Source organism: Podarcis erhardii, assembly GCF_964252035.2.
Source record: "Podarcis erhardii genome assembly, chromosome: 13".
Lineage (NCBI taxonomy): Eukaryota > Metazoa > Chordata > Lepidosauria > Squamata > Lacertidae > Podarcis > Podarcis erhardii.
The window spans coordinates 2,581,358-2,604,842 of NC_138502.1; the positions used below are offsets into that span (position 1 = coordinate 2,581,358).

Sequence of the window (23,485 nt, forward strand, 5' to 3'; positions counted from 1 at the left end):
AGGCCAAGTTTTGGAAGGATTTCAGTCCTGGCAACCTGGACTGCTGGTTTTCCAAGTCTTGGAAAATTGCTTTGCTTGGGGAAAACACACACACACACACACAGAGAAACAAATTCAAGGTGTCCCAGAGCACTCGAGATTAGTTTCCTCACCACTTAGTTTAATTTTATTTCAGATACAAATACAGGTCAGAAATGCCAGGTCCCTTGGGTTCATGCAAATATCTGGATTTAGCGTCGCTTAGAGTTACCTTTTGCCTTCTTTTCGAAATAATTTGTAGTTGCAATTACAGCCCAACCTCTCTCTCCTTCGCATGCCACTGTTTATTTCTTATCAATTCAGTAAATTACAAAGCCGTGTTTTCATTTCTTCTCTTTGTATTTTTCTGCCTGTTGTTATTTTATTTATTTCATAGATTTATACAATGCTCGATTGTTTTTTTAAAAAAATCAACAACCTCAAAGCGGTACACAAAGAGAATAAAACGAAAAATAGCAGTAAAGTCACGAAAATAAGTAAATGATTGTAAGACTTTATAAAGAGGGATTTTTAGTTTTTATTTTTTCTTCTTATGTTAAATTTTGTTTTTTTGTATTTTTCTTTTGTGTGTTACTATTTTGTAACTCTTTTTTGTTAAAAATTCAATAAATATTATTATAAAAAAAAAAGAAAAATAGCAGTAAAAACAACTCCTTAAAAGCACTCTGAAGATTAAATCAGCAATAAACTGAAAGCAGATTAAAAGATACAGCAACATTCTACGTGTCTGGGCAGGCTTGTCCAAAGAAAAATGTTTTTAGCAGGCGCTGAAAAGAGTACATGTCAATAGGCAGAGAGTTCCTGCGCGTCGGTGCTGCCACGCTAAAAAACTTGATTTTTTTAAATGAATGAGGAATGGGTATTATTTTGGCAACTGGAATACTGCCAGTTTCATATATCAAAGTGGTCAAATGGTGGTACGACAATCTTTCAGGTATTTGCAGTTATTTTTTAGAAAAGGGAAAAAATCATTTTGGAAAGGAAAAGGGAATGAAAACCTGGAACCACAAACACTGTGGATGACAATTGGTGGTTTTTTGTTTTTTTTTAATAATATTTATTAAAGTTTCGAAAATGTTACAAAAATGAAAAAGAAAAAAAAGAAACATACAAAATACAGAAAAATAAAAACAATTAAAAACATTTCAATCTCTCCATGTCTTATCTTTCATTCACTTGTTTCCCTGACCTCCTCACACCTCCCTTTTTTGTATTCTAATTCAATTAGCAGTTTCAGCAAATCCTTTCCATTTTTGCTTTTATCTTAATAATTTATCTTAATATATTGTAACTTTACATTCTCACCTATTCATAATCCAATTTTACCTTATTCTATAACATTACTGCTAAAAGTTTGCGTTACTTTGTTTAACCTTATCTTGCCGTAAAACACCTTGAAACTTAATGCTTATTTGTACATAACTCCTTATATCATTTCTACTAAAGCCAGACAGTTTCATTCCAACATTTTCCCTAATATTCATTAATTTTACACTAATTCCCCAAATTAAAAATTTTTCTTTGGTGGTTTTGGACAGGGTGGTGGTGGAAGAGATTTCTCCCAATTGACTCACCTTCATGAAGCCCATTCCGCCCATGACCTGGATGCACTCGTCTGCAACAGTCCAAGCAGCCTCCTGGGCAACACAAAAGAAAAAGAGGGGGAAATGACTCTGTCTTCTCAGGCTGTAAAATGGGCGCACTGAAACAGCCGCCGCCAAGGGAGATTGTCAAAACAGAGGGGACTTTGCCCGTTAAAACAGGGATGCAGCCAAACAGGTGACCAACAGACAAGCGGGCAAGGCCACCTTCCCCATTTCCCACCAGGCCCCTTTCTCACCGAGCCAAAGATTTTGCTGATGGCCGCCTCGATCTGGAAGTCGGTTGCCCCTTGGTCCATATTTGCGCTGATCATGTATGCCATGGACTGTAGGGAAGAGGAAAAGACCCAAGGGAGTGAGATTCTGCTTCACGGGTCAGCAAACTTTTCCACTTTTCCACTGTCTCTCAGACCTTGTGGGGGGCCGGACTATATTTTTTTGGGAGGAGGGGGAAATGAACAAATAACCCACAAATAACCCAGAGATGCATTTTAAATAAAAGCACATGTTCTACTCATGTAAAAACACCAGGCAGGCCCCACAAATACAGTGGTGCCTCGGGTTAAGTACTTAATTCATTCTGGAGGTCCGTTCTTAACCTGAAACTGTTCTTAACCTGAAGCACCACTTTAGCTAATGGGGCCTCCTGCTGCTGCCGCGTCACCGGAGCCCAATTTCTGTTCTCATCCTGAAACAAAGTTCTTAACCTGAAGCACTATTTCTGGGTTAGCGGAGTCTGTAACCTGAAGCGTATGTAACCCGAGGTACCACTGTAACCCAGAGATGCATTTTAAAGAAAAGGGCACATTTCTACTCATGTAAAAACACGCCGATTCCCAGACCACCCGCAGGCCGGATTTAGAAGGCGACTGGGCCGGATCCGGCCCCCGGGCCTTAGTTTGCCTACCCACGCTCTGCTCCATCACTGTTTTGAAAAAGTCTGTGTTGTAACAGGATGCGCTGAAACTAACAGCTTCTGGGTGCGTCCTGTTAATTTCACCTTTCAGTTTACAACCCTTTGGGGAATTCAGTTGCACTCATCCCCGCCCCCCCCCCGCCCCCCGGTTGGCCACTGTGAGAACAGGAAACTGGGCTAGATGGGCTTTGGCCTGATCCCACTGCAGGGATCCTCCTGATGTTCTTCTCAAGTTCCTAGTCCCTATGAAGCAAAGATTTAAAGGTGCGTTGCCAGGCTGGGGGAAGGTGGCGGGTCAGGATGGGCTGCAGTCGGGGGCTTTGGTGCTGAGCACTGCGCTTTTTTGGCACGCCACAGCAGTTCACGTGTCGCTGTCCCAACCTCATGCGCTAGCTCACTTTCGCCTTTGCGCTCACCTCTGTCACGTATTGCAGAACTGCCATGCGAGCCAGTTTCTCCTGAATTCCCTCGAAGTTGTGGATTTTGTCTCCAAACTGGGTCCTGTTTGCTGCGTAGTTCACCTTTTTGGATAATAATAATAATAATAATAATAATAATATTTATACCCTGCCCTCCCCGGCCAAGACCTGGCTCAGGGCACCTAACACTGAATATAAATATAGTAAAAACATTTTAAAAAAACAAAAAACCAGTGGATTAAAATATAAGTTAGATTACAGTTTAAAATGCAGCTTAAAATGAAGCCTCATTTTAGTGGTAGCCTATAGATCAAAGCCATAAGGGGTAAAGGTAAAGGGACCCCTGACAGTTAAGTCCAGCCGCCAACGATTCTGGGGTTGCGGCGCTCATCTCGCTTTACTGGCCGAGGGAGCCGGCGTACAGCTTCCGGGTCATGTGGCCAGCAGGACTAAGCCGCTTCTGGCGAACCAGAGCAGCGCACAGAAACACCGTTTACCTTCCCGCCAGAGCGGTACCTATTTATCTACTTGCACTTTGACGTGCTTTCGAACTGCTAAGTTGGCAGGAGCATGGACCGAGCAACGGGAGCTCACCCCATCGCGGGGATTCGAACCACCGACCTTCTGATCTTGGCAAGTCCTAGGCTCTGTGGTTTAACCCACAGTGCCACCCATGTCCCCCAGCAGATATAGGAACACGCTAAAACATCAAGCATTAAAAAAATTGGAAAGAGGGGGGTCCTCTTCCAACTCAACAAACCAAAGGTACTATGAGACTTCACTCACCGCTTTGCTGATCAGCCCCCGCATAGTGCCGGCCGTGGCAGCGGCCATGCCAAACCGCCCGTTGTTCAGGATATTCATGGCTACCTTGAACCCAGAGCCAGGGGCCCCTATGACATTCTCGACAGGAACACGGCACCCGTCAAAGTGGACCTCGGCCGTGTTGGACGCCTTGATGCCCATCTTCTTCTCTGGGGGTCCGCTGGAGGGGGGGTGAGATAAATACCGTATTTTTCTGTGTATAACACCCCCCCCCATTTTGGGGAACTTCAAATTAATAAAATGGGGGAAGAGAGCACAGAGTTGTTAAGCTTTTTGCGGGGATGATAGGCCAGAGTTGCTGAGCTTTGGAGGGGGGGATTGCCAGTCCCCCCTATGCCCTATCCATGTATAAGACGACCCCCAATTTTAAACTTAAAAAATTAGGAAAAAAATAAAGTCTTGTACAAGGAAAAATACAGTCAATGTGTTTTAACCTTTAAATGCCTGCAGGAAATTTTTCTACGTCGCCAGGCACTGACGATTAAGGAAGCTCCTTCCTGTAATAAGTTAGTGGAGAGTCCCCAATTTTAAATGTTCACATACGTATCATTTGCAGGCATTCTTGTAAATTCCTCGTTTTTAAAAATGCAGAAGCTTCCAAGTTCAATCTCCAGTGAGCAGAGCCAGGGAATCTCTCCTCCTGTGCGTGGCCTGAGAATCTGGAGAGCAGCTGAGAGCCAGAGCAGGCAATATAGGCCCGGGTAGAGGAATAAGCCGAAGCTGGAGTGAGGTGGCTTGCTCCGATACTACTCACCGTGTGACGCCCCCAAAGGCTCGCTCCACTATGAAGGCCGTGATCTTGTCCTTCACTTCTCCAGTCGCCTCGTCCCTTATCTTCGTTTTTGCGAAAACGGTGAATATATCCGCAAGGCCGCCGTTGCTGCAAGAGATTTGCCAGTCAGGATTTGCCGGGGGGGGGTGGGGGTGTTGGCGCTCGTAACTGCAGGACCACAGGCAAGCCTCCAACCTCACATTTGAAGGTCTATAGTAATATACCGTATTTTTTGCTCTATAGGACGCACTTTTTCCCCTCCAAAAATTAAGGGGGAATGTGTGTGCGTCTTATGGAGCGAATGCAGGCTCCTTGGCTTCAGCAAAAGCAACGTGAAGCCTCCGAAGCACAGAGCGAGCGCTCCCTCCGAGCTCCGGAGACTTTGCGTTGCTTTCGCTGAAGCCTGGAGAGCGAGAGGGGTCGGTGCGCTGAAGCCTTCGGATTACAGCGCGAGTTCCTGCTGCGCTCCGGAGGCTTTGGGTTCCTTTCGCTGACTCTCCCGGCTTCAGCAGAGAGGGAGAGCTATGCATCGCCCCTTCAGCCAAGCGGGAGGAGAAATGGAAGGGGCTCCGTTTCTCCTGCCGCTTCGCTGAAGGGGCGCTGAGCAGAGAGGGGGAGAAATTTTTTTTCTTGTTCTCCCCCTCTAAAACAAGGTGCGTCCTATGGTCAGGTGCATCCTGTAGAGCGAAAAATACGGGGGGGGGGGGTTCATCCAAAAATAATAATACAGGTCAGTAAATATGTATGTGTGTGTGTGTGTGAATACACACACACACACTGAGATAGATAGATCGATAGATACAGTGGTGCCTCGCAAGACGAAAAACCCGCTAGACGAAAGGGTTTTCCGTTTTGGAGGTGCTTCGCTAAACAAATTTCCTATGGGCTTGCTTCGCAAGACGAAAATGTCTTGTGAGTTCCTGCGGGTTCCCCCCCCCTTTTTCTAAGCCGCTAAGCCGCTTATCTGCTTATCCGCTAAGCCGCTAAGCCGATAAAAGCCGCTAATAGCGCTAATCCATCAATGGGCTTGCTTCGCAAGACGAAAAAACCGCTAGACGAAGAGACTCGCGGAACGGATTAATTTCGTCTTGCGAGGCACCACTGTATATAGATATAGATATAGATATAGATATAGATATAGATATAGATATAGATATAGATATAGATATAAAAACACGTTCCTTTTTAACCAGGCCTTTGGTTGACCCAATCAACATCTCATACCCTTTTAAAATGTGGCTCTTTTGGGGGTCTGTATTATTGGGTCATTGCTTTTATTTTTATTTTTCACACTGCGATCTTTTTATGTGAACCTCCCTGAGACCTCTGGGTATAGGGCGGTATATATATTCAATAAATAATAATAATAGTAGTAGTAGTAATATATGATCAAAAGCGGCAGTATAAAAATTATCCAAAATATACTGAGGAAGGGGGTGTTTTCCAACGAGAAGTGTGGCAGGTTCAAGGCTCTTTTTGGTGAAATCTCTGCTCCAAGGTGGGTGGCAACCACTCCCCCCCACCCTGCCCCAATCCATGCCTCCTCCTCCTCCTCCTCCTCCTCCCAGGCTGGCCCCCAACTCACCTGATCCAAATCTTGCTCCCGTTGAGAGTGTAGTAAGTGCCGCAGGGGCTGAGCTCAGCCGTGGATCGGATGGAAGCCGCGTCCGAGCCGCTAGTGGGTTCCGTCAGGCAGTACGCAGCAATGGTCTCACCTAGAGGGTTTTATTTTATTTTACAGTGGTGCCTCGCAAGACGAAATTAATTTGTTCCGCGAGTTTTTCCGTCTTGCGATTTTTTCGTCTTGCGAAGCACGGACTCTGGAAAAGCTTCAAAAATCACCAGAGTCTTCAAAAACCTCAAAAAAGGGTACCACACCGCGTGCTATGAGTTGCTCCTCGAAGTGAATGCACGGTTTTAAGAAAAAGGAAACAAACTCGCAAGACAAAGGAAACAAACTTGCAAGACGTTTCCGTCTTGCGAAGCAAGCCCATAGGGAAATCCGTCTTGCGAAGCAACTCAAAAAACGAAAAACTCTTTCGTTTTGCGAGTTTTTCGTCTTTTGAGGCATTCGTCTTGCGAGGTACCACTGTATTTTTTTTAAAAAGAGGGTCGTCATGGGAAGACAGAGGGATCCAAAATACGCACAGTCACCTTTGCCTACAAGGTCTGAAGCGGCTTCCAAGTTTTATGCGATATAAGCATACCTCAACCCTCGTGATCCAAATAACACAACCCGGATGGGAAAGAAGAAAAAATCCCGACCAGGGAAGAACGACAAACCAAGTTGACGGACTATGCCGAAATGGCCAAATTAACTGGAAAGCTAAGGAACTAAGATGATACGAACTTTAAAAAAAGAATGGGGGGGGGAATGTATATAGTTTATTTAGGAAACTACTGTAAGCAGATGAAAACACTAGCAGGGTTTTACTCTCACTTGCAAGGTAACAAAGACTACGGACAATTTACATGGAGGAAAAAAATGTGGATAACAGGCTGCTATGCAAATGTAAATATTGACACTAGGACCCTGGAAGGGAGGGGAGGCAGTCATGAGATTCAGAGAGATCTCGCGATATGGATTTTCAATGGATTTTGTTATAAGTTTATATATTATAACTATTTCAAAAAATAATAACACAACCCAACCTTGTGCACACACAAAAAACACACATACACCATGATGAAAGGGAATTTAGGCAGGTAAATGGGATGTTGGGTGGCGAAAGGGGGAACTTGTGAAGCGAGGAACCCTTGAAGCGGGGATTCACGCAGCAGGAGGGACCGTGTTGCAGGGTGCACTTCCCTCCCTCAACTTCCTCCCTCAGCCCCTTATTCTGCCCCTCGCCTCCCCATCGCCTGCCCCTGGTTATGATGTCTCTGCCCCTCAGCTCCCCACCCCCCACAAGGCCACGACCCCTTACCTGTTGCCAGTTTGGGGAGGTACTTTTCCTTCTGCTCCTTGGTGCCATAGAGGAGGATGCCTTTAAACCCGATCGACTGGTGGGCCCCCAAGGTGATGCCCACCCCCAGGTCGTGCATGCCGACGAGCTCCACCATTCGCGCATACTGCGGCGGGAAGAGAGAAAAAGAAGGGGTGTCAGCCGTGAAGCATTCAAAGCTCTCTCGCGCGCCTCTGAGCATGGGCAGAGCACATTTTTCTCAGTGGCAAGAAAGCTCAGCCTTCCTCAAAGCAGGAAAGCCGCCCCCATCCCTGAAAGGACAATGTCTGAGAACATTCCATGACATCACAGCACCTTGACCAATGGCTGCACAGAGCAGCAGGAAATCACTCTAAGCTCACAAACCTCCATGTTGTTTCCTTCCTAGGCATAGCTGTCAACGTACAGATTTGAAAATAAGGGACCAGCAGCCAAAATAAGGGATTTTAGTCAACCAGCTGAAATACGAAGTTAAAAGGGACCAGATAATTTGGGTTTTAGCCCTTCGTTTCCAGAGGTTGCTGCTCAAGACACCAGCTGATGAAACACTGGAATTAAATAACTACAGTGTTGCCTCGCAAGACGAAATTAATCTGTTCCATGAGTCTCTTCGTCTTGCGGTTTTTTCGTCTTGCAAAGCAAGCCCAGAGGGAAATTCGTCTTGCGGAATGACTCAAAAAAACGGAAAACTCTTTCGTCTAGCGAGTTTTTCGTCTTGCGAGGCATTCGTCTTGCGGGGCAGCATTGTACAAGCAGCAACCACTTTTCGTGCAAAACGAAGTCCAAGCTGCTGCAGTTCTGTCTCTTTTCTCTCGTGCTCCATCTGCAGCTCTCAATTCCACCAGGTGGGGCGGGGGGAGGGGGGGAAATAGCGCCCGAAGTAAACCCGCAGATCAGACCCATCTATGCTAGTCTACCACTCCAAATCTATGGGAGAAGCTCTTGTGGTCCTTCCTCCGCTTTCCCCCTCTATGGTTAGCCCTTGGAACACCTGCCTCCTGCCTCCTCTCTCTGAACTGCTTTCTCTATGGTTGCCCTTGCTCTCCTCTCAATCCCAGCGGGGAGGGGTTCCCGGGGGCCGAGGCTGGTGAGGGGAGGCCGGAGGGGGGCGGGCCAGGCAGCCAAGCAACACAGTTGGAGCCTCCCTCCTCTCTGGCCGGCAGAGAGGGAGGGAGGGAGGGAGAGGAGCTGCTACCTTTGAAACCCGGGAAATTTAAGGGACATCATCAGTAAAGGACAGCAGCGGGACACAGCGCTGGGATAAGGGAGTTTCCCGGCAAATACGGGACGGTTGACAGCTATGTTCCTAGGCTTCCCTATGAGTCTGGTAGCATTTAGGGGAAGGATGGGGGGGGGCGCCAGCCCTCGAGCCTCACCTGGGTGTTGCTGAGCCCCAGCCCCCCGAGCTCGACGGGGATTTGCAAGCCAAAAGCTCCCAGCTCCTTCAGGCCTTCCATGGTCTTGTCCTCCACTTTCTCCAGTGCATCATTTTTGGCCGGGTCGTTCACCTCCTGGTGGAGAGAGGGAGGAAGGGAGAGTCAGATGATGGGGAAAGCGTCTATTTAAACCAGGAGTCAGCAAACTTTTTCAGCATGGGGCCGGTCCACCATCCCTCCAACCTTGTGGGGGGCGGGACGGACTATATTTTGCGGGGAGGAAATGAACAAATTCTTATGCACCACAGAGATGCATTTTAAATAAAGGGACACATTCTACTCATGTAAAAACACACTGATTCCCGGACCGTCTGCAGGTCGGATTTAGAAGGCGATTGGGCCGGATCCAGCCCCCGGGCCTTAGGTTGCCTACCTGTGATTTAAACCCATTCTGCGTTTCCCCTCGCTGTTGGGAATATGTCCCCCAAGGTTCAGCCAAAACCTGCCATTTCTCCGCAATTCCCACCGACATAATTCTGGCCCTGCCCTAATAAATTATTATTATTATTAAGACAGATGCCATTCTGGGAGTCCTCACCTCAAAGAACCGAGAGACGGGGCCCACCAGCTCTCTCAGTGTCTGGGCTTGATCTTCATTTAGAACTGTAATAAGAGAAGGGAAGGAAAATATCAGTCGCTGCTAGCCTGCTAGCCCTCCTAGCAAGTTGCTTTTCCAAACTCCAACATGCACCTTGCTGTGGAACCGATTCGGATTTCCTTGCCTCCTTCTGCTTTTTAGACTCTCCAAGCTTTTCCCATCTGAGACGGCTGGCTGGATTCTCTTAACTGCACGCCAAGCCGCATTGTTTTTAATATTCGTTTGGAAGCCGCCCAGAGTGGCTGGGGAAACCCAGCCAGATGGGTGGGGTATAAATAATAAATTATTATTATTAAGGAAAAGGGGCAACTTAGCCCTGCACACCTAGAGTTGCCCTTTACGGAAGAAAGAAGCGATATTAAGAAATTTGTTTGGCTAGTCCAGGGGTCAGCAAACTTTTTCAGCAGGGGGCCTGTCCACTGTCCCTCAGACCTTGTGGAGGGCCGGACTATATTTTGGCAAGAAAAATAATAATGAACGAATTCCTATGCCCCACAAATAACCCAGAGATGCATTTTAAATAAAAGCACACCTTCTACTCATGTAAAAACACCAGGCAGGCCCCACAAATAACCCAGAGATGCATTTTAAATAAAAGCACACCTTCTACTCATGTAAAAACACGCTGATTCCCGGACCATCCGCAGGCTGGATTGAGAAGGTGACTGGACCGGATTTGGGCCTAAGTTTGCCTACCCATGGTCTCTAGGACTAGGTCAGGCATCCCCAACTTGTGGCCCTCCAGATGTTTTGGCCTACAACTCCCATGATCCCTTGCTAACAGGACCAGTTGTCATGGATGATGGGAATTGTAGTCCAAAACATCTGGAGGGCCGAAGGTTGGGGATGCTGGACTAGGTCAAACATGGGCCGCTGATTGACGTGCCTAGTTCTCAGGAGGAAAGTACAGGAAATGAGACAGTCCAGGACTCAAAATGAAGGGGGTCTTGGGCTGGGTTTCTGGCAGGTGTATGAATTGCTATTATATTATTATTATTTGCATTTCCTTTCCTTCTGTATATAATTTTATTAAGTTTTCAGTTTTACAATTTAAAATACTCATTTTACATCCTTAAGATACCAATGATTTCCATTCTTCTCTTTTCATAGTTCGTTTTACATATCACAAATCCCAGCATATTTTACAAGAACGACACCATTCAGTATTCCATTACTGCACCCATCAAAACATGTTTACACTGTTAATTGATCTTAATGCTGCCAGCGTTTTCAGCTGTACACAATTATTTCCCATATAGTCAATAAACGTTTTCCAGTCTTCTTTAAACGTATCTTCTTCTTGTTCTCTCATTCTATATGTTAGGGCATATTCTGTCAACTTAAGTTGCCATTCTTCTTTGGTTGGGACCTCGCTTGTTTTCCATTTTGGGGCTAACAAAACACAGGCCGCAGTAGTGGCGTACATAAATAACCTTTTTTGACACCTGGGAATTTCAGTCTGAATTATCCCCAACAGAAAGGACTCTGGGTTTGTTTGGAAAGTACTTTTAAACATTTTTTTCAATTCATTATGGATCATTTCCCAATACAGTGGTACCTCGGGTTAAGTACTTAATTCATTCCGGAGGTCCGTTCTTAACCTGAAACTGTTCTTAACCTGAAGCACCACTTTAGCCTATGGGGCCTCCTGCTGACGCCGCGCCACCGGAGCATGATTTCTGTTCTTATCCTGAAGCAAAGTTCTTAACCCGAGGTACTATTTCTGGGTTAGCGGAGTGTGTAACCTGAAGCATATGTAACCCGAGGTACCACTGTAACCCAGAGATGCATTTTAAAGAAAAGGGCACATTTCTACTCATGTAAAAACACGCTGATTCCCAGACCATCTGCAGGCCGGATTTAGAAGGCAACTGGGCCGGATCCGGCCCCCGGGCCTTAGTTTGCCTACCCACGCTCTGTACTCTGGATTATTATTATTATTATTTACATGGTGCCCATCTAATTGGGTTACCCAGCCACTCTGGGCAACTTCCAACAAACTAAAACACAGTAACACATCAAACATTAAAGTCCTCCAACCCATCTCCTCTCCAAGCCCTGATGTTTACCTGAAGGATAAGGGAACACTTGTTCTGTGTTGACCTGGCCCTTGAACATCCCAACGGCAAATGACTTCGACTCCTGGATGGAGAACAAGAGGAAGAGTTGCAACACTTGGGGCTTCTTAAATTTAGAGGAAATGCATGACGGAATTCGACAAAAGCATGCCTATCCCACAGAACGCGACAAACATTTTCTCCCTCTCTCACAACACTAGAAGCTGAATGTTGGAGGTATTCAGGACAGATTAAAAAGGAAGCCCTTTGGTAAACAATGCATAGAAACTCTGGAACTCCCTGCCACAGGAGGGAAGGACGGCGGCCAACATGGCTGCCTTTAAAGATGGATTAGACCAACTCAGGGAGGAAAAGTAGTCAGGAGGGCTCTGGAGGCAGTAATACCGTATTTTTCGCTCCATAAGACGCACCTAGTTTTTAGAGGAGGAAAACAAGAAATAAAATATTCTAAATGAAACAGTGGATGTATGATTTTTGTGGTTCATGCTGTGGCCACAGACAGGTGATCTGATGGTGAATTTTGGTGACCCAATGCAAAAATCCTGAGGATCCATGTGGATCTGTGCTTTGGAACCACGTTTTTGCGCCATTGCAGCCCCAGGCAACTGTGGGTGCGTGATTTTTTGGGTGCAGGCTGCAGCCATGGACGTGCTATGTGATCTGACGGTGAATTTGGGGTGCTCCAATGCAAAAATCCTGAGGATCCATGGGCTTTTACCTCCCCCCTCCCAGGCAGCCTCCCTTATCTCTCTTGCGATCCTACGGATCAGCTGTTTCCTTTCAACACCCCCTTCCCTCTTGTTTGCCTTAGTGTCTTTTCCTTAGCTGGAGCTCCTCCTTTCCTTCTAATTTCTCTCCTTATTGCTTTGGTCTTCCTGTCCCCCCCCCCTTGCAAGTTTGCTGTCTTTACCTCCCCCCTCCCAGGGGGGGATAAGCGTCCCTTATCTCTCCCTGAACCAATCAGCGGCTTTGTTTCAACACCCACTTCCCTCTTTCAAAAAAAAGCATGATCTGCTTTTTGCCCCTGGGCAATTCGGCTCCAGGGACCGTGCATTCACTCCATTAGACGCACAGACACTTCCCCTAACTTTTTAGGAAGAAAAAAGTGCGTCTTATGGAGTGAAAAATACGGTACTTCTCAATATTGGTCACTGGGATGAGAAAATGGCACAGGCTGTGAGGCAGGACAAAAGAGAAACGGCCTCCTCCCAGTGGGGGCTGAGGACAACCAATGGAATACAATTGGGGAAGGTTGTTGTTGTTGAGTCGTTTAGTGGTGTCTGCCTCTTTGTGACCCCCTGGACCAGAGCATGCCAGGCACTCCTGTCTTCCACTGCCTCCCGCAGTTTGGTCAAACTCATGCTGGTAGCTTCAAGAACACTGTCCAACCATCTCGTCCTCTCCGTCCCCTTCTCCTTGTGCCCTCCATCTTTCCCAACATCAGGGTCTTTTCCAGGGAGTCTTCTCTTCTCATGAGGAGGCCAAAGTCTTGGAGCCTCAGCTTCAGGATCTGTCCTTCCAGGGAGCACTCAGGGCTGATTTCCTTCAGAATGGAGAGGTTTGATCTTCTTGCAGTCCATGGGACTCTCAAGAGTCTCCTCCAGCTCTAGAATTCAAAAGCATCCATTCTTCGGCGATCAGCCTTCTTTATGGTCCAGCTCTCACTTCCATACATCACTACTGGGAAAACCAGAGCTTTAACTATACGGACCTTTGTTGGCAAGGTGATGTCTCTGCTTTTTAAGATGCTGTCTAGGTTTGTCATTGCTTTTCTCCCAAGAAGCAGGCGTCTTTTAATTTCGTGGCTGCTGTCACCATCTGCAGTGATCATGGAGCCCAAGAAAGTAAAATCTCTCACTGCCTCCATTTCTTCCCCTTCTATTTGCCAGGAGGTGATGGGCCCAGTGGCCACGATCTTCGTTTTTAATATTTCACACCCAAAGCTGCATCTGATTTTGTACATGGATTAATGTGAAAATGAGGGTGAATCGTTGATCTTTGTGAGCTTCCCCTAGGGCCCGGGGGCTAGCAAGCTAGGATTTTAGAGAAACCACACAATTATTGAATGTAAAATATACCTCACAGCATTACTTTTCTACGGAAAACTCGTATTTGGACTATCAGCTTGTTAAAAGATCTGAAAGACTGCTGTGCCTAACTCAAACGAAGGAGAGCTGGGAAGTGAGCCCAGAGCTCTTGAAGATAAAACTGTGGAATGAAGTGAGGAGGTGAGCTGAAAATCAACCGGCGGATAACAAGACGGAATAAAAAGGCCTCTTGCAGGTTAATAGACATACGGACTTGCTAAATATGATAGAAAGTCATACACCAGCAATGATAAGACAAAGGTTAAGAGCAGAATTATGAAACTGGAAAAAACAAGAGAAGAATAATGCAGGAACAAGTGAAAGAAACTTTCTCCTGACAGCCAGAACATGGGAAGTCCCATTAAATTATTTAATTTGGAATATATAACTGGCTTTATTTTTTTGTATTAAGATTTTTTAGAGTATGCACGGCTGACGAAGCCCGGCAGGGCAAAACAAAGTATTATTCTGGGAATCCTTGTCACATTTAAGTTCTTTCGTCTGACACCAGCATACAGCAACTATATTTTGCAAAGGCACGTTAAGATGTTTCGTATCCTTCATCTGATATCTGCATACAGCATACAACAACATACTTTGCAAAAGGCAGATGTGGAACATTGCGAAGAAAAGTTCCATCTTTTGCAAATACTGCTCCTTAAAGTTGTTACGTTTGACACCTAAGCGCTAAGACATACATGGAACACAAAAAGCTTCTATTTGGACGTTACATATATAAGAACTGGTCTATTTGTATTTCCTGTTCTAAATGTTGGTCCTTAATTGCTTCTACTCAATTAGATAATGTGAAAAGAGCTATGTTTATCTGATGTATAAAGAAATTATATAGTTAAACACAGCCAGTTATGTTGTGGGTATATTTGCATTATGAAGTGGCAAGATTTGATTTGATCTGTTACCAATTGGAATGTTATTAAGGGAAAATTAATAAAAATTACCGTATTTTTTGCTCTCTAAGACTCACTTTTTCCCTCCTAAAAAGTAAGGGGAAATGTGTGTGCGTCTTATGGAGCGAACGCAGGCTGCGCAGCTATCCCAGAAGCCAGAACAGCAAGAGGGATTGCTGCTTTCACTGCGCAGCGATCCCTCTTGCTGTTCTGGCTTCTGAGATTCAGAATATTTTTTTTCTTGTTTTCCTCCTCCAAAAACTAGGTGCGTCTTGTGGTCTGGTGCGTCTTATAGAGCGAAAAATATGGTGTGTGTGTGTAAGAGCCCTATCCCCACAGGAGGAGGGGATAGGGCTCTTGCGATCGGATCCTGCACGTGATTGGCCGCTGTGAGCACGGGATCCTGGGCTGGCTGGGCCATGGGCTTGATCCAGGAGGTTTTCCTCACATTCTTAGGAATCTGGTGGGAAAGGCACCTGCGTGGCCTGCATAAGGTCTCGGATTCAAATCCTGCCACCTCCGTGAAGGGCTCGGAAGAAGCAATCAGAGACCCTGGAGAACCAGCCAGCCAGCCTGGACCACAGGGCCTCACTCTGTGTAACAAAAAAAAGCCCGTGTCGGTTCAGATGCTCTTGCGGTAGCTCACAACCGACAGCAGCATGCAGACCGACATAAATTTAAACCAGTGTTTCCCAACTTTTGGCCTCCAGCTGTTTTTGAACTACAATTCCCATCATCCCTGACCACTGGTCTTGCTAGCTAGGGATGATGGGAGTTGTAGTCCAAAAACAGCTGGAGGCTCAAGGTTTGGAAACACTGATTTAAACCACGTCTCTCTCTGCAAAGGAGAATAAAGGCAGGGGAGATATTAATACCAGCCAACTTTCGCCAGTGCAGGAACGCCCACACGCATATGTTTTGGAATTATACCTGCCCTATAATTAGCTGCCAGGGCTGTCGCGCTCACACCCTTATCATCCCATTTAATTATATTTGTTAATTTACGTTTAGCTATATTTTTGGAAAACGGCTCCACTGTCGGAGGGAAAGTCGCTTTCAACGCCAGTCGTTGGAAAGCGCAGGAGGGGAGAGGGTCTTGTGTTCGGATCCTGCCCAGGGGTTACCAATAATGTGCATCAGGGTGGCCCTGGCAAGAACAGAGTACCGGCCTAGGTGAGCCTCTGGCCTGATCCGGCACAGCAATCCTTATGTTCTTAAGGTACTCCAAAGACAGGACATGAAATAAAGGCCCCTTGGCCTTGGATACCACCTGCCCAACCGTGTACAGTGGCAGAGACCAGGAAAAGGGCCTCTCATGGTGAATAGGGTGGGGGGTTTGCAGCAGAATTATCACCATATATTAAATTTGCATGTTGCCCTATGCCCATAAATCTCAGGGCAACGCAACACAAAATTACAATATATTAAAAAATAAAAATAACAAAGACAACCCAAATATATTTTAACTTGTACTTTTTATTTTTATTTTTGATTGCAATTTTACTGGCGTTAGCCGCCCTGAGCCCAGCTCTGGCTAGGGAGGGCGGGGTACAAATAAAAATGTATTATTATTAATAATAATAGTAATAATAACCCCCCTCGCACGGCACATTGAAAAGGGCATTTAATTTAAAAGTCAGCCTTTCAAACAGTTACGTCCCAAAACGCATGGGGCCCCTTGCTCAGGCAGTCCTCTCCCCCACCGCCCTCTGAGCACAAAGAATGAATGTTTGTGAATACCCCGTAACATCCCGGAAGCTCAAGTCAGTGGGGAGGTCAGGGGTTTGCACAGCAATATACGACTCCGATTTTTCAGGACAGCATTTTCCCTCAAAATCGGGGTGGCAGGTCAGAGAACCAGGAGACCACCGAAGCCCCTGCCTTTGTGTTTCCGAAAATTCAATTCAATCTGCCGAATATCTTCCCCACCATCAATTCCCTGTCATTGTCGTCCCTGCCCCAAAATAGGAAAAAAGCACCTACTGCTATTAAAGGTTTCTTTTCCGGTATCGCTTGGGAAACTGCGTCGGACTTCGCACTCGATTTATCCAGCACAGCCTGCAAAAAGCGACAAGAACGTTATTGGTGTAGAGGCTTTCCGGCTAGAGAAATTATATATAAAGCTTTGTTGACTTATCAACCTGCTAACCAGTCAAGAGAATCATAGAATCATAGAATCCTAGAGTTGGAAGAGACCACAAGGGCCATCGAGTCCAACCCCCTGCCAAGCAGGAAACACCATCACAGCACTCCTGACATATGGTTGTCAAGCCTCTGCTTAAAGACCTCCAAAGAAGGAGACTCCACCACACTCCTGGGCAGCAAATTCCACTGTCGAACAGCTCTCACTGTCAGGAAGTTCTTCCTAATGTTTAGGTGGAATCTTCTTTCTTGTAGTTTGGATCCATTGCTCCGTGTCCGCTTCTCTGGAGCAGCAGAAAACAACCTTTCTCCCTCCTCTATGTGACATCCTTTTATATATTTGAACATGGCTATCATATCACCCCTTAACCTCCTCTTCTCCAGGCTAAACATGCCCAGCTCCCTTAGCCGTTCCTCATAAGGCATCGTTTCCTGGCCTTTGACCATTTTGGTTGCCCTCCTCTGGACCCGTTCCAGTTTGTCAGTGTCCTTCTTGAACTGGGGTGCCCAGAACTGGACACAGTACTCCAGGTGAGGTCTGACCAGAGCACAATACAGTGGCACTATTACTTCCCTTGATCTAGATGCTATACTCCTATTGATGCAGAAGGACCTCGGCCGAGAATCAAAGCAGAATGGGATGTTTTTAAAAAATTAGATGATGAAATATGTTTCCAATGATTACTCTTGGCTGAGCATAGACTAAATTCCAGAGTTAAGAGAATGGTCTTCCGTAGAACAAGAGCGGACGCAGAAATTTTAAGATGTGAGAAATTAGGAAACGCATAGAAGGGAGTCATTAACAAATCAGGGAATAAAACCAGAGATTAGGTGTAGATAAGAAAGTACGAGTAGCGAGGAGAAATTGATACGGTGAATATATTCTTACTGGAAATATATGAGTGTTACGCTTCTGTTTTGAGTGTTACGCTGAGGTCTACCTGTTTTTGCTATTTACTTTGCGTTTTTATTTTTGCGGCTCTTTTTTGTTCTGTTTTTGTGACTGTGCGGAACCCAGTTCAGCTACTGAGTGATTGTGTGATTGCGGTACATTGTTTATTGCTTTCATTCTATGGATCAGTGGTCTTGTCAGATAGTAAAATTCAAGTTAAATTACTGTTTTAGGGGTTGTTTTTAAAACTCTGGAACGGATTAATCCGTTTTGCATTACTTTTTATGGGAAAGTGTGCCTTGGTTTTGGAATGCTTTGGTTTTGGAACGGACTTCCGGAACAGATTAAGTTTGAGAACCAAGGTACGACTTTAATGCAAAACAGATTAATCCGTTCCAGACACGAGGTATGACTCTATTACTATCATTATTATTACCATTATTATTATTATTATTATTATTATTATTATTATTATTTGTTGAATACTACTTTATTTTATATAAGTTGCTTATTCTAAAGTTATGTTTTATTATCACATTTTTGCATTGGATTAGATTGTTACAAGGTGTACGTTCTTTGTTGTTTCTTCAGATTGCAAACCGCCTTGGCTATAGTAAAACAGAAAGACGGTACAGTGGTGCCCCGCAAGACGAACGCCTCGCAAGACAGAAAAGCCGCTAGACGAAAGGGTTTTCCGTTTTGGAGGTGCTTCGCAAAACGAATTTCCCTATGGGCTTGCTTTGCAAGACGAAATGTCTTGCGAGTTCCTGCGGGGTTTTTCCCCTCCCCCCCCTTTTCCTAAGCCGCTAAGCCGCTTATCAGCTGATCCGCTAAAAGCCGCTAATCCGTCAATGGGCTTGCTTCGCAAGACAAAAAAACCGCTAGACGAAGAGCCTCACAGAAGGGATTAATTTCGTCTTGCGAGGCACCACTGTATACAAATGAAAAGTGAAATGAAATTATAAGAAAGAAGGTTCCGGCTCAACATCAGGAGGAACATTCTGACAGCCAGAGCTGCTTGACAGTGGATGCTTTAGTTGAGGTTCCAGCATTGCAGGGGGTTGGGCTAGATGACCGCTGGGGGGTCCCCTCCCAATTCTATAATACAGTCATACCTCGGGTTACAGATGCCTGCGCGATTTCGGGTTGCGCACTGTGCCGAACCCGGAAGTACCGGAACGGGTTACTTCTGGGTTTCGGTGCTTGCGCAGAAGCGCTAAATCGTGCTTTGCGCATGCGCCGAATCGCAACCCACGCATGTGCAGTTAAGAACTCTGATTCAGCCTGGCCACTGCTGGGAGCAGGGTGCTGGTCCTCCGGCCGAACCCAGCACAGTCCCTCTTACTGGTTCAGACTGGAGCTGAACCTGAAATCAACCCTGCAGTGGGAGGGAAACTGCGGAGGAAACTCCTGGCGGGATCCCAGGACGGCTGGGACATTTGCTGCTTTGTTCCAGGAATTCCAACGCAGCTGGGATGAGCAATCTTCCTCCTTTTGCAGCCACATCACCAGGGCGCCTGGGGCTCAGCTGGTGACAGCTCACCTTTCCCCTACATACTTCCCAAATCGGGGATTAAATAACCTGACCTTTCCCCTAGAAAATGCCGCGTGGAAGTCAGGGAGGGAAGGATATCCAGAATAACACCTCGATTTGCAGAACCGGCAGGGCTGCAGGTGACACACAATCCCTGCACCGCAATCCTCTTGTTATCTCCCGCTTGGACTACTGCCATGCGCTCCACATGGGGCTACCTTTGAAGGGAAACTACAACAAATCCAGAATGCGGCCACTAGACTGGGGACTGGAATACCGTGTAACACCGGTCTTGAAAGACCTACACTGGCTCCCAGTACGTTTCCGAGCACAATTCAAAGTGTTGGTGCTGACCTTGAAAGCCCTAAACGGCCTCAAAGGCCCAGTAGACCTGAAGGAGCATCTCCACCCCCATCGTTCTGCCCGGACACTGAGGTCCAGCTCTGAGGGCCTTCTGGCGGTTCCCTCCCTGCGAGAAGTGAGGTTGCAGGGAACCAGGCAGAGGGCCTTCTCGGTGGTGGCGCCCGCCCTGTGGAACACCCTCCTGTCAGATGTCAAGGAAATAAACAACTATCTGACTTTCAGAAGACATCTGAAGGCAGCCCTGTTTAGGGAAGCTTTTAATGTTTGATGTATTACTGTATTTTAATATTTTGCTGGAAGCCGCCCTGAGTGGCTGGGGAAGCCCAGCCGGATGGGCAGGGTATAAATAATAAATTATTATTATCATTTGTACAAAATCAGCCTTTTACGCATAGCAGCAGCCAAACTTTGGAATTCCCTGACTGGCAGGGACTTTTTGTGCTCTTTTCAGAGCAAATTACAAACAGGCAGGCAGGCAGATGACAGATAGACAGATAGATAGATGGATGAAAGTTTACTTTCTCTGCCCCCCTTTTTCTCCCCACTTCTATTTCCCCCCAAACCCCTAACAGTAATGTTTCACATTCAATGTATGAAGGACTCTATGAACTGAGAACAGACGCTTTATGCACTTTTGCTACCAAGAAAATCTTCTAATAAAGCAATTACCAAAAAATCATTTTTGTTTAGGCAAGCCTCCCCAGGTATATGGAATGTTTGCACGTGTTAAAAAAAAGAAAGAAGCAGCTTATTGCTGACCTTAATTATTACCCGATTGCTTTAAACAGCCGTTTTAAAGCATGTTTTTTTTTGGATAATTTCACTTTTCCGTCATCTTCGTAAACTGTTCTTTATTCTACAAGCAAGCAGCGTATTTACGAGACAAAATAATACGTCTGGAAGCGACAAGTTACAAATCCGTCTGGTTTGAGGTGGTGGAAATGTGTGGCTAGATATCACCATGGTGGGGTTGCAGCTGCCTCTGGGGTGGAGCGTTTATTTAAAAAGTGGGGGGGTGCTCAAAATGCATCTTTTGTGGGGTGGGCAGTTAATAGATGCCAGTTCCAGACATTTGGGTGAGAAAGGGTTGCCTTTTAGAGCAACCAAATCCTAAGGACACACTCTGACTTCAAAGCACTTCAACTGGGGGGGGGGGACTTTGGCCTCCCTGTCGTGGGAACCTGAAAAGGATTTGGGGCACCAGGGGTTCAGAATTTTTATATATTCTTTTTCCGGGGTAGAGTGGAGAAGAGGAAAGGAATAAGTGAGGCCAATAGCTGTGGGTTTCTCAATGAGCCTAGGATAAAATCCACCTGACTTTCCAAAAGCTGCTTTGGGTTTTTAAACCCACCACGCTCCTAGTCCACATGGAGGAAGGGATGACTTAACATGACTCACTCTCCCAGAAAGCGTCAAGCCCAACAAAGGGTGTTGCAAGCATAAATGAGATTAATGAGTGCGCAATTCGTCAAAATTAGGAAGCCATGTGTCTTGGATAATGATAGAGGAAGGGCTAAAAGGTCCACAGACCTGTTTTGCCAGCACCCAAAACAACAACCGTCCCACGCCACACGGCCCACAAATCCTTACCTTTTTAAACCTCCCCCCTAAAACAAAAAACAAAAGCCCCTTTGCACAACCATCAAACTGCAAAAGCCCCTGGGCCCGATCCACCACAATCGGGGATTCCCATTAAAATAAAGAGGCGTAACTAGAAATAGGCCCTGCTCCTTCCCCCCCCAAAATACCTCCGCCGTCTGCGTAGCATAGAGTCTCCTTCCATTTGGGTGGGGAGGGGGGTACGTCAAAGCCGGGAGCCCACCAGACCTGGGAAGGGGGGAAAAAGCAAGGGGTAATTCAGGAGGAGAGGGTGAATTAGTGAAATGGCTCCTGACTTTACCTGGCCAGGTAAAGTGGCTGTGGTTGTAAATATGTATAATTTTATTTTTTAAGAAACAGCCAAGTTTCTAAAGGCTTTTTGTGGGTGTGGAGGAAGGCTCCCCAATTTTCTTTTTAGGGTCACCACCCCCTGGTTTCCTTAAACCCATCCTCAGTGCCCCCACCACCCTACAGAAAGAATTATTCAGAAGAGCAGCCCGCAGGACCCACTTAGGAAAGTAATAACACAGTAAAGTTCGAAGCAGCGACGAATAATTGTACGTTTGTTCAAAGTCCAGTTAAGACTCTTCCGTTTAATCCCTTCCAGTTCAAAGTCAGTGCTTTTTTTTTTCTGGGGGGTACGCATACCCCTAAACATTTTGTGAATCTTTGTACTTTGGTCCATTTACTGTACTTAATTCCCCCGATTTGAACTATAAAATTGCGATTTTCTTGAGTCAAAATGAGAGTACCCCCCCCAAAAAAAAAACCAAACATTTTTTTAAGGGAAAAAAGCACAGCTGTCTCCTATCGCCCCCCAACAGGTAACCCCACCATCCCGTCTCCCCAAAATGATCCACTTATGGGGAGGGTCCTGGAACCACACACTCAATAGCTCCCCACCACTCTCTGCACCCCTAAACCCCTTTCCCACCAGCCCCCACCCCCTTCCAAAGCACCCCACACCCAGATCCCCCCCCAAAAAACACCACCACCCCACACCCACCAAAAGGCAACTTTTCCTGCCCCCTTTCCAAACCATGGTCCAGACTCACCCTGGGGGGCTGCTCAGCCGCAGGAGGCTCCAGCAGAACTTGGGGGGCAGCCTCAAAGTCTGCATGGCTGGGGGGGGTGTCTAAGGGATCTGCCTTGGAGGTGCTTGCAAGTTTCTGTTTGCCTCTTTCTGCCTCTTGCTCCTCCTTATGCAAGGTCATCAGCTCAAATATGTGTGTGTGGGGGGGGATAGGGCTAATTACTTCCTGCCCCACCCATGGCCCCGGGGCATGCTGGGAGTTGTAGTTTCCTTCCCCCATGCAGACGTGGCTTTCCTTTCCAGGCCAGCAGAGGAAGAAAGCATGTTTTGGTGGGGATGTTTTGGAGAGAGTTGGCCTGCCCTGAGCATATGCAAAGTGCATTTCTTCCCCCTGCTATTCCAGGGCTGTGCACCCCGGGGTGCATTTATTCCTTTACTGCAGTGCTGCCCCCCCCAAATGTCTCATTTTCCTACTCATATTGAAATAATGCCCCTCAATGAGGCCAAACTTAGATTCAGAAAATGTTTAGAGGTGTGTGTACCCCTGCATTCCCCCATAAAAAAGCACTGCTTTATTGTATTAATGCCCCACTGAAATAAAAAAATTAAGGTCATGTGTGTGTGTGTGTACATATATATGTGTGTGTGTGTACACACACACACACACACTGTATATAAAAATGTTTATAACTGAATATATAAACCACATGTCTGAAACCCCACAGGAAAAAGTCCTGAAACCATTTTGTCCCTCCCAAACTGACCTCAAATATTTCTCTGCAAGGTCGAAGGAAAATGGAAAAGCCTCCCCATTGTCTTTTCGGTTCACAAATCCTGTCTTAAGGGTATGTCTGTGTATGAATAGGGTGTGAGCCTGTGATCTGGCTCAGGAATAAGTACCGTATTTTTCGCTCTATAAGACGCACCAGACCACAAGACGCACCCATAGCTTTTGGAGGAGGAAAACAAGGGAAAAAATATTCTGAATCTCAGAAGCCAGAACAGCAAGAGGGGTCGCTGCGCAGTGAAAGCAGCAATCCCTCTTGCTGTTCTGGCTTCTGGGATAGCTGCGCAGCCTGCACTCGCTCCATAAGACGCACACACACTTCCCCTTACTTCTTAGGAGGGAAAAAGTGAGTCTTATAGAGCAAAAAATACGGTATTTGTCATTACAAAAGACTGGCCAGGCTTCCCAGGGTATCCAATCAAGTGACCATTAACAGGTAACCTGCCAGACAGGAGGTAAACAACACACTCAGATTTCTGCTGTAGACCACCCTTTCTGTTATGTAGGTATG

The 23,485-nt window shown here is 46.2% G+C and overlaps 1 protein-coding gene and 1 long non-coding RNA gene across 2 annotated transcripts in view; one reads left to right on the plus strand and one right to left on the minus strand.

Annotated features, from left to right (window-relative positions):
- Window positions 1–22,351, minus strand: part of ACADVL (acyl-CoA dehydrogenase very long chain) — a 36,202-nt gene extending 13,851 nt beyond the window's left edge. The window contains exons 1-13 of the mRNA XM_081835706.1: window positions 22,210–22,351; window positions 21,304–21,382; window positions 16,608–16,682; window positions 11,621–11,693; window positions 9,492–9,556; window positions 8,894–9,028; window positions 7,500–7,644; window positions 6,158–6,287; window positions 4,555–4,680; window positions 3,762–3,960; window positions 2,973–3,077; window positions 1,880–1,966; window positions 1,614–1,676 (exon numbers count right to left, since the gene is read on the minus strand). Coding sequence (XP_081691832.1) covers window positions 1,614–1,676; window positions 1,880–1,966; window positions 2,973–3,077; window positions 3,762–3,960; window positions 4,555–4,680; window positions 6,158–6,287; window positions 7,500–7,644; window positions 8,894–9,028; window positions 9,492–9,556; window positions 11,621–11,693; window positions 16,608–16,682; window positions 21,304–21,382; window positions 22,210–22,274 — 1,347 coding nt within the window. The 5' untranslated portion in view covers window positions 22,275–22,351. The remainder of the gene's footprint in view (window positions 1–1,613; window positions 1,677–1,879; window positions 1,967–2,972; window positions 3,078–3,761; window positions 3,961–4,554; window positions 4,681–6,157; window positions 6,288–7,499; window positions 7,645–8,893; window positions 9,029–9,491; window positions 9,557–11,620; window positions 11,694–16,607; window positions 16,683–21,303; window positions 21,383–22,209) is intronic.
- LOC309326839 overlaps window positions 1–23,485 on the plus strand; it is a 163,304-nt gene that overhangs the window by 57,393 nt on the left and 82,426 nt on the right. The gene's annotated exons all lie outside the window — the stretch shown is intronic.